Source organism: Saccostrea echinata, unplaced genomic scaffold (genome assembly GCF_033153115.1).
Source record: "Saccostrea echinata isolate AGI-Se365-2 ecotype Australia unplaced genomic scaffold, CSIRO_AGI_Sech_v1 ptg000049l, whole genome shotgun sequence".
NCBI classification, from domain to species: domain Eukaryota; kingdom Metazoa; phylum Mollusca; class Bivalvia; order Ostreida; family Ostreidae; genus Saccostrea; species Saccostrea echinata.
Genome location: NW_026889798.1, coordinates 1,213,112 through 1,224,876, shown reverse-complemented (window position 1 = coordinate 1,224,876; position 11,765 = coordinate 1,213,112). Strand labels below are relative to the sequence as shown.

General features: G+C 34.1%; 1 protein-coding gene across 2 annotated transcripts; it reads right to left on the bottom strand.

The window, feature by feature from the left end:
* Positions 1–753: 753 nt before the first annotated feature.
* Positions 754–5,604, bottom strand: LOC133203302 (zinc finger protein 569-like). 2 transcript variants are annotated; one of them, XM_061339110.1, is made up of 2 exons: positions 5,021–5,604; positions 754–2,703 (listed from the first exon to the last, which is right to left on the bottom strand). In XM_061339110.1, exons 1-2 carry the CDS (start codon positions 5,519–5,521, stop codon positions 832–834), a joined length of 2,373 nt encoding a protein of 790 aa, XP_061195094.1. In that variant the 5' UTR covers positions 5,522–5,604; the 3' UTR covers positions 754–831. The 2 variants fall into 2 exon arrangements, with proteins under 2 accessions (XP_061195094.1, XP_061195095.1); XM_061339111.1 differs by having other exon boundaries at positions 5,027–5,604.
* Positions 5,605–11,765: the final 6,161 nt, after the last annotated feature.

Sequence of the window (11,765 nt, the reverse complement as noted above, 5' to 3'; positions counted from 1 at the left end):
TTCTTGAGAAGAAGTCAAAAATGTGAAAAGTTTACAGACAGACAGATGGAGGGACAGACGGACGCCGGACAAAATGTGATCAGAAAAGCTCACTTGAGCCTTCGGCTCAGGTGAGCTAAAAAAAAAAAGATGGAGTAAGTGTTTTCTGAGAGTTTATATATTTTTGAAGGAATCTATAGTAGTGGATTGTCTTGTTTCTAGAGATAAAGAGTTCCATTCCCTTCTTGCCATTGGGGCAAAAGATGATTTATGAATATTTAATCTACACTTAGGGATGCAATAATTTTGTGATTGTCTTGTTACGTAATTTGATTCGTGTTATTGAATGTTTGGAAATATTCTTTCAGATACTTGGGTACCATGTTACGAAAATTTTTATACATAGATGTTCTTACTTTGGACATTCTTCTAACAACAAGTGGTTCCCAACCGTTTAAATGATATGACCAAGGTTAAAAGTTTTTCAAAAAGAATGTCAAACTACATGTACAAGGTCAAAAGATATAAAAATGTTGATGCCCAATAAATAGATAAATAACATAATGGGAGGCCTTGGTGCATTGAAATATCTTAATGTATTTCAAATTTCTCTACATATACAGGTAGGTCTTTTGCAAAACACTATATCTTACTATTGTTATAAACAGCATAAAAACAAACTGGCTCTCTAAAAATAGATAATTTAGTAACAGAATAACTATAGCATGTATATGAAGATGAATTAACTTCACTTAAATATTTTGATTTCCATGATTTATTTCTAACATATACATTAACTTAATAAGTAATATTAGTAACTTGTTAACATCAAATTGGTCAATAGTCATATAGTTATACATTTGTTCTGTGCATTCTTAACATATGCCTTTTCAAAGAGTGTTTATGCATTACCATATTGCACTTCTCACAGGCAGTCCACATCAGTCCTTTATGGAGAGCAATATGAGATAAAAGAGTCCATCTAGTGGAGAAAGATTTTCCACAAATGTCACATCTGATTTGACTATCAGGAATTTTCTCTTCTAAATGACCACTCTTGTTTTTACTCTCATGTACATTTAATTTGTGCTTTTCATATGGCAACCTTTTACAAAAGCCTTTGCCACAAATCTTGCAAACCCATGGTACAATGAGCAGTTTTTCTTCCACGCTTGAACTGTTATTGATTTTGTGCCTTATCTGATGAAGTCGCAAAGAAGAAGCACACATGTAGAGTTTCCCACAAATCTCGCACAGTCTCTTGCTTGAGGAGTTGTGGGTATCCATGTGAGAAAATCTGGACATCCAACTATGAAATCTTTTCCCACAGACCTCACAGAGAAATGGCTTTTCACCACTGTGTAGTCTCTTATGTTCTATGAACCGAGATTTCCACCTCAATTTCTTACCACATACATCACACGGAAACCTTGCAGGCTCATGTACTCTCTGATGTCTTTTAAGAACCTCCTTTAATTTGAATGTTTTCGGACACTTATCACATGCAAATGTTTCCATACTTGAGTGTGAAAGTTTGTGTAATCTCAGAGAAGTGGGATACATATAGGCCCGCTCACACAAATCACATTTATACTGTTTTGCGGTACTGTGCGACATTTTCAGGTGCATCACATATGAACATTTTTTTGTAAAAGATTTCCGACAATCCAAACAATTGTAAAACTCTTTCACTTTCTTCTTACACGTTTTACCACCCAAAGGCACATTACTTGGTTGCTGCACTGCATCTATCATCATTTCATCTCCTTGTTTATTTTGATCCGCATGCTTTGAATCACAACTCACAAAATAACTTACAGCATCTAAAATCATTTCATCTCCCTTTTTGCTTTGCTCTTTCTTTCTACACTTATTAAAACCAGAACCTACAATACTTGGCTGCACAGCCCCTAAAATCATTTCATCTCCTTGTTTGTTTTTCTCTTTCTTTCTACACTTATTACAACCAGAACCTACAATACTTGGTTGCACTAATCCTAAAATCATTTCATTTCCTTGCTTGTTTTGCTGCATGATGGTATCTGTGTTCTCTTTTGGCTGGCTCCCTGACTTATGACACAGATTACATATTAACTCTTTTGACTGGTTCCCTGACTGATGACACAGATTACATATTAACTCTTTTGGCTGGTTCCCTGACTTATAACACAGATTGCATATTAACTCTTTTGACTGGTTCCCTGACTTATGACACAGTTTGCATATTAACTCTTTTGAGAGTGGTACTTCTTCACGAGTTTCTTTCCCAACTGGTTGCCCACAAGAAACACAACAATACCAAACATAAGCACAACTGCTGTTCTTTTTGTGTTGTGTAAAGCTCTCCAAATTTTGGAATATTCTTCCACAAATCCCACATTTTGGTATTTTTGTTTGAATGACTCGAATGATTTTCACAGATTTTCCCTCACTCTCATAAGTTGGTAAATTAACTTCTTCCATTCCAACTTTTGGTTTCTCACAAATAATACCATGGATACACCTCAGATGGTGTGATGCATCAGTTTTAAAAGAGAAACTCTCTTCACAATACCCACATTTTATGATTTCACTTTGGAATATCTTGTGCTGTCGAACATGCGTCTCTAGATCTAATGAATCACTAAAACCCTCATCACAAATTCCACACTTGAAAAACTTGAAGCCAGTTTCATTCATTTTATCTTTGCTACTATTGTCTGTTAAATCTTCATTTGGACCTTTCTAAAAGAGAAAAAAAAAAAAACCTTCAAATGTCTTATTAAACTGATTTATGGATTACAAATTATGTATGTGGTATTAAGAATCATTTATAAGCAATGTAATCCATTCATAAAATTACAAATCATACAAGCTACTTTTTCAAAATTCAGATTCCCAATAAATTATGGAAAAGAAAATTAACTGGTTTACATTGACCATGTAAACCTCTACAAAATGCTGTACATTCAAACCATGTCAACCTGAACACAATGGATACGTGACTTAACTTTGAGCTATCCAAGTATTTAAGATATTGAGGTTAAAATAGATTTGAAAAACAAAGGTAATCAAAGATTACGAACCTCACCTCAACGAATGTTATCAGACTATGATCAGTATAAGTAATGCAAATTTCACATCATATTTGCTTTATAGTTAGTGTGCATGCTGACAACATTATTCATGCAAGTTCTGTTTAAATAGGTCTTATAGTTCATTGGGAATTGACCTGTTCCAAAAACTTAAACCTGTTCACTAATCACAGGGCTTAATTGACCCTTTTTGTACAGAGTCCTGTACCCTTTCCTTTGGGAATTTTTAATGGAAAAAGTGGAAAACCTTGGAAATACTGATGTTTCATATCAAATTAAAATGTTGATTAACATGATTAAAGAATAACTCTGAAGGCTTATTCCCTATTCACATCTTATTAATAATTAAAATCTCAAAATTTAAGTTTTATTTTTAATATAAATAGTACTGATTAATGCAATCTGCAATCATTTGGGAAATTTTACTTAAATTTTGGAAGAAAAAAGTCAATTTTCATTTGGGACAGGGTCCTTTTACAGGACCTGTATGCAAGGGTTATTAAGCCCTGAATCAAGAAAATGTCTTTCATTTCCTATATTTGAAGCAAGTCTGGAATTGTCCATCCTTCCATGCATCATCCATGCAAATTAAATCATAACAGGTCATATAATAATTATAGAGCTACTCCAAAAACATTGCCATGGTCACTCATTTGGAAAATGTAGGTCAGATTCAGCATCCAAAGCAAGTCTGGTAGTGTTCATCCCTAGATGCATCATCCATGCAAGTTGGTCCAGGTAGAGCTCATTTTTACTTGGGAATAGACCTGCTCCAAAAACTTTATCATGGTCACTCATCTGGAACCAGCATTCGAAGCAAGTCTGGTAGTGTCTATCCCTAGATGCAAGACAATATTGACCTGTGACATGTTTAATTTTATCTTGTATTAGTTCATATCCAAAAAATGCTGTCGGAAAAAATAAAATAAAAATATAAAATAAAATAATTTTCCTACCTACCTACCCTATTTTTTTCAGGCTGGTAGCAGGAAACAAGACTATTATTTTTTCTGGCTTGAGCTAAGAACAAGAGGCTATTGGGGCCACAGTGTCCACCTGAGTCAATTTGGCTGCTAGGCCAAAACTTTTACCTGAGTCAATTTGGCTGCTAGGGAAGCAAGAAAAGGGGTCATCAGCTAGAGGTCATGATTCAAATAAACTTGAATCTACACTATCTAGGATTGTTTCCATATTGACAAAATGTAGATTTTAAATATATTTTCTCCTATATATTCCTATGTAAAGTGTTGATCTTCTTTTGTAGCCCCACTCTAACGGAAGGGGTCATGATTTGAACAAACTAAAATTTAAACTAATTTCAGTGTAAAACTTTGATAAACTGTTGTGGTTCTGCCCTAATCCTGAGGTTCATGATATAAACCAACATGAATCTACACTACCTTTATAGGTAGCTTCCATAATAATTTTCTTATTCATTTAGCTTTGAGTGTTAGAGAATAAATTTCTAATTGATTTTCAGATTCTATATATTGCAGTCCTTGGATCTTTTAAGTCACCTGCAGTGGAGAGCAGCTTGCAGGCAATTATCCAAAAACTATAATGCTAGCAGCAAATAAATACTTATTAAAATAGCTGTATTGTACGTCATGTAACTCAATATGTTGAATATCATGAATATCTTGAACATTCTCTTTCCCACTGACTTCAAATTACATGTGACAAGGTTTGTCTATAGCTATTACTTTTACACTCTAATTGTTCACTTCACATTCATACAATTATTGTAAACAGGGAAATTTTTGCCCCCCTTTTTTTCACCCTTTTCACCCTCGTTGCAAGTGGATTAATTTTTAAAATAGGTGGATTTCAAAATAAACAGCATTTATTTATCTCTTTAATGCAACTACATCCAGGCAAATTTGGAATGGGGCACAATTGTTTGCAAGTGTTATAAGGTGAAAATAAGATGGGTGAAAATGACCATGTATACAATTTAAAGTACTTACACTAACTGCAACAAGACTATTTTCAACCCTTCCTTCTTCACTCATAGGGATGGAGGACTGGAGTTCATCAACAACTGAGCTTTCCTCTATTTTCACTTGAACATTTTCCAGTTCTGGTGTTTGGTTAAAATTTTGGACTGGTGGTGGTGGGTCCAATGTCTGAACTGGTTGAATAATAACTGAAAAGCTCTGCTCTGTAACCTCCACATCGGCAGGTCCAACTGTTTTTGAAGTGTCCACAGGTAATGTTTTGTTATTTACAAGCTGATTAAGAGTAGCAGCACTTTGAACACCATTGTTCAGATTAATCAGAATGCTAGGATTGCTGCCAATTGAACGGTTCATAACATTTGTGCTAGAGTCAGCATCTGTAGTATTTTGGTGAACAGGCATGGTATTTAGTGTTTTTCCTGTGTTCACACTAGGCTGGGATACCTGAGTTCCAAGGCTGTCTGTGTTCAAAGTGGTCCGAGAGGCCTGCTGAATCCCGGGGCTGTTCATGTTCACATTTCCTGATTGACCTTCTTCAGTTAGACAGCTTTTCAAGCTCCCTCAAGCACTGTAAGCAGTGTAGACTGAATCCTTAAGGTCTCTAATGTTTTGTTGCAGACTTCCTTGGGATCTTTGATTGACCATTATTCAAAGTAGAAAGAACTGCTTCTGAAACAGTTCTACATCAGGGAAGATAACTGCAAAACTAAAAAAAAGAAAAAAAAATTATTTATGCTTTTGCATTACTGGTACTTGTTTTTTTAAAAAAAAAAAAAAGGAGTAATTCTTTAAATTATGTACATGTATAAATATATGATTTGATGAAAAGTTCACACAGTGAGAAGTTATTCGTGTACATAACTTATGTGTCTTACTCCAAGTACCACAACTAGAATATGTCCCAATGCATATAGTTGCAGTGAGATCAGAGCAGATCTGTGCTCTAAACCTTAAATTTTAATTTGAAGGATACAAAAAGGAGTTACACTGAAAATAACTACCTAATTAATCATAATGAAACATTTTGGAGCTTGTACATGCCTTCTGCCTTACAAAAATAATTCAGTTATAAAGACAAAAATTCAATTTGTTTCTCAGCATTTTTTTTACTTCAAATTTATATGCCAAGCTGACCTTCTGTACTTTCTGGATTGTTCATAGTGAATGTGTAGACCCTGTTAGAATTATCTGTCCCTGTTTATTTTGCTACATTGACCACACACGGAACACGAAACCAGGTTCTTTAGTCATTTTAATCAATCTATATGTTTTAAAAGAGAGTGCAGAGAGCGGCACAAAGCGCCGCTTGCCACTGCGAGCTCTTAAAGCAATGCCTGGGCGAAGAGAAAATTCGGACTTTGCACATTGATCCAAATGAATTTTTTTCCGCAATCACCTGTGGTCCCATAATGCTTTGCGAATTGTATCTCGCTGCAAACTACGATCTCGTGGTACCCAGAAGTTCCAAGAAAAAATAAATTCACCTTGATTTAATGGATATATAGCAGATAAATAGTAGATTAAACGTTCTTTATTAAAATAAGCACTGTTGAGACTTTATGTTGGTAATGCAACTTACATACATCATGTGACGTCAGAGTCTAGATGTACGAAATATTACGTGCAACTGAAGAGCCCAATCTAAATTAAAACTGAATACCAGAAGGTATCTGGACAGGCCCTGCCAGTACTCCATCAACATATTAATTCAATAACATTTTGCTGCACAAATTTACCACAATGTCTTGTAAACACTTACCACATTCATATGCTAGTACACTTAATGAATAAAAATAATTAATAATTGTAAACATGTTGAAAGCTGAAAATCAGTTTTTCTATCTATTTTTATCTATTTTCTTCCCATCAGCATTCTTTCAAAGTTCATATTGAAAATTAGGAAGAATTATGACAGAGTGGCCATTAACATTTATAACTTTTCGTAAACAGCTCAAAATGGTATAAAGGTGTAGATCATTCTATATGCATGAAATGTACATTTAAGAAATGAATTTAATTTTTGAAGATTCATGAGGACATGAACTACAACGCTTCACGCCGGCATATTTCATGAAGCGCGTTAGCCGTCGTGAAGCGTTGTAGTTCATGTACCTCATGAATCTTCAAAAATTAAATTCATTTCTTATATTTACATTATTTTTCTGATGAGTTGCCACAAATTCTGCCATTCAACTGTCATTTTTTAAAGCAAAATAGTTTGCACTATACTTTTGACGTCAAGTGCGGTATTATGACGTAACAATGGAGATATTCATGCTCATTCATGGTAGTTCATGAGAAAATGAACAGTCTTCTAATTTGCAAAGAATATTAAGTAAAAATGTTTGGAAATGTAAATATAGTGTAATATACATATTATAGACCTATTTATCGTCTACGGCAACAGGAACATGCAACTGTGGATTATGTAGGAGAAAAAAAACCCATAAAAAAAAACACTACCCTTTGAAGGCCTTTCTACTTCTCAAGTTCTACCATGTCTACCGACTACCGAATATCGATACAGTCAAAGACCTCTTACAAGTAAAATCGCAAGGTACAATTTCTTTACACAGATCATCAACGTATACCGGTATTTCTGTGAATACATACCAAAAAATACAAAAATATTCAAGATATGTGTCAACGTAACAATTTGTTTTTCACCAACTAATGTACATTGAATCTCGAACCCGATGATAAACAAGAGGCCCATGGGCCACATCGCTCACCTGAGCACATTGGCTAGGAAAAAAAGCAAAAATCAGTACAGTATTGAAAAGTTTACAGGGAGGGGGGTGTTGAATTTTAAACTACCTGATGATGCTTTGTTGTTTTTGAGCAGCAGATTTTTTTCCCATATATTCATTTGTAAAAATTTGATCCCCCATTGTGGCCCCACCCTACCCCCGGGGGCCCTCATTTGAACAAATTTCATTCTACACTACCCAAAGATGCCTCCATATCAATTTGACTAGTCATGGCTTTTCTGTTCTTGAGAAAAAGACTTTTTCCTATATATTCCTCTGTAAACTTTGATCACCCACTGTGGCCCCAACCTATCCCCGGGGTAATGATTTGAACAAACTTGAATCTTAACTATCTGAGGATGCTTCCATATAAATATGACCAATCATGGCTTTACTGTTTTTAAGAAGAAGATTTTTAACGATATTTTCCTATATATTTCTATGTAAAACTTTGATCCCTCATTGTGGCCCCACCCTACCCCCGGGGGTTATGATTTGAACAAACTTGAATCTACACTACCTAAGGATGCTTCCATATAAATATGACCAATCATGGCTTTACTGTTTTTAAGAAGAAGATTTTTAGAGATATTTTCCTATATATTTCTATGTAAAACTTGGATCCCCCATTGTGGCCCCACCCTACCCCCGGGGGTCATGATTTGAACAAACTTGAATCTACACTACCTGATGATGTTTTCACATAACTTTCATCTTTCCTGGCCCAGTGGTTCTTGAGAAGAAGATTTTTAAATGATGCCATTATTTTTTTTTAATTCCTAATTATCTCCCCTTGAAAGAGGGCGTGGCCCTTCATTTGAATAAACTTGAATCCCCTTAAGCCAAGGATGCTTTGTGGCAAGTTTGGTTGAATTTGGCCCAGTGGTTCTTGAGAAGAAGATGAAAATGTGAAAAGTTTACAACAACAACGACAACGACGACAGACAACGGACAAATTTTGATCAGAAAAGCTCACTTGAGCCTTTGGCTCAGGTGAGCTAAAAAGTAGTGTGCATATCCCGAACCCAATGATTTGTGGTCTCGGATATTTTTTTAATTAACATGATTAAGGAGGTTCGATCCTGAGCTTTTGAGCAATTTTGGTCTGGACCTTTATTTATAAAATTCTGCATCATTTCTAAGTTCAAACATTAAATCTGGATTCTACAATGCAAATTAAATTATATACAATGAAAAAAAAAAAACGCAATTAAATTCCATTCAAATAGGATTAAGCCAGGAACTATATTTTGTGGCAGAAGGTTTTTTTCCCCTTTTGATATATATACAATACTGTTAAATTTAGATTCCTATTTTCCATGCTGGTTGCACACAGAGCTGTTTTTGCAGTGAAATGTTTTATGCTGGTTCTGAAATATCTATTAAATTGTTTCTTATGAATTCTTTCTAAATATAATTATTATATTGTGACAAATATAGTAAATATTAGTAAATATATTCTGAAAGTCCAGGAAAAAAAATTAGCCAATTTTAACATTAAATTGACACCTTTTCAGTAATATCTAAAAATTTACATCATAGACCCCCACTTTTTGTTTTCTTCACTGAATATATATAAGATAGCTTTGATCAATCTGCCTAAATTCGGAAAAAGTTTAAGACTTTAAAATAATTTTCTTGCTTGTTAAATATTTGATGCCAGAAAAATCACATTTTTTGAGTGCAGAAAGGTCAAATAATTGATTATGCGAAGCAATTCGAAACTTTTTCTTAGTCACAATTTTAATGTGTCTTTTTTGAAATAGGCTAACAGTTTATTTTGTCCCATGATTTATTTGGATAAAAACATTGGAGGGTAAACGTCGAAGATGTGATTTTTGATTAAGACACAAATTTCAGTGCAAAAAGGTCATGTTAAATGTACTGTAGCGCAAAAAGAAGGATATGTTTTGATTTTTAATTAAGCTATGTGTGTAGAAACTAAAAATATACTTGACAAAAAAGTTTAAGACTTTAAATATCAGGATCCATCCTCGTTAAGGGGAGGATTTTAATTTACTTAAGAAAAAGAGGAAGACTATTGGTCTGTCAATGAACATTAAATCGACAGTTAAACATCGTGTTTTGTATGGTAAAATGAAGTCTACCGAGTAACATTTTTACATTTTCTCGACGAAACTATGATTAACAACAACTTTGTCAGTCTTAGAGGGGGGGGGGGGGTTGGGGGGTTGGAGGGGCGCCGGTTGCGCCTCCCCCGTTAAATCCGCCACAGGACTCCCCATCCGATAAATACATTGTGCCTGCAAAACAAAAGTTCAACGTTAAACTTACTGCAACAAAAGATATTGAGTAAAATAATGTTAAGCTACTTTTGAAACATGTATGTACATTGTAGAGAAAAAAAAAAAAATAATGAGGAGAAAGCATAAATTCAGCATGACTTACCAGTTAATCTAATATAGAAATTTTTGCATTTTTGTAATGATCAGAAGAATATTTTTTTTCAAAGTAGCCTCATCTGCTTTTAAAATGTTCAAATATATTATTTAATACAAGTATATCATTTATTCACTTTTAATATCAATGTGAAATGTACATATTTTAAAATTCAAATTCATATTTTATTCATATATTTCTTTATTTACTTTTAACTTTAAAATGATCGTCAGTTAATATAGAGTTGAAAAGCTGTGGATCAGACAGGTAAAGAATTTGCTGAATTTGCGATTTTTTGTTCAAATTTATTTTTTATTTTGTTGAAATATGAAAGACAATTGCGAGTTAATCATATTATACCAGTGGCGGATCCAGGAATCTTCAAAATGGGGGAGGGCGACCAGTTTGGGGTCGAGGTAGGGGCCCACGGCCATACAAAAAAAAAAAAATTGATTTATTACATCTTTTGTATATTTTGGACACAAAGTGGGGGGGGGGGGGGGGGGGGGCTGGACCCCCTCTAAATCCGCCAGTGTATACTATATGATTCTGATTTTTTAAAAATCATTTTCAGGTAGTCAAAAGCTTTAAAAATCACTATACCTTATATCTCTGACATGAGTGTGAATTTCCTTAATAATACATGTAGCTTAATCTAATGATTGTGATTATTTTTATCCTTGCCAGACTTTACTTTTCTGCTTTTATTTCTGAATTATTAGTAAAAAATTGCATTATTGCTGTTGTTTTTTGTTTATCCGTAGTAAAAGTGGCAAAATGAAAAATTGAACTTGAAAATTAACTAGATGTTGCCATTACTTTTTTGAATAAAAGTGGCCTTGTTTTTAATTGGATCAAAATAACAAGAGGCCCATGGGCCACATCGCTCACCTGAGTACTTTGGCTAGAAAAAAAGCAGATATCAGTTCAGTATTGAAAAGTTTAAATATAAAAGTGGTCCGGGGAAGGATGGGATTTAAACAAACTTCAATCTACACTACCTGAGGACACTTCTGAAATAATTTGACTAATATAGAATTTCCGTTTTTTTTGAGAAGAATTTTTTTATTGATATATCCTTTATATAACTATGACCCCTGTTATGGCCCCTCTATTCTCCGGGGGTCGAGGTGGGATGGGGTCATGATTTGAACAAATCTGAATCTACATTTCCAGGAGATGCTTCTATATTATTATGACCAGTCATGGTTTTGCTGTTTTTGAGAAAGAAGAAGATTTTTCCTATGTATTCCTATATGTAAAACTTTGATCGCCTATGGCCCCAATTTAACCTACCCCCGGGGGTCATGATTTGAACAAACCTGATTCTACATTAACTGATGATGCTTTCATATAAATATGACCAAACTTGGCTTTGCTGTTCTTGCGAAGAAGATTTTAAAAATATTTTTCCTATATATTCCTATGTAAAACTTTGATCACCCATTGTGACCCCAACCTATTCCCATGGGTCATAATTTGAACAAACTTGAATTTACACTACCTGGGATGCCTCTACATAAATATGACCACTCTTGGCTTAGTTGTTCTTGAGTAGAAGATTTTTAAAGATTTTTTTTTTTAGGAATTTCTATATAAAATTT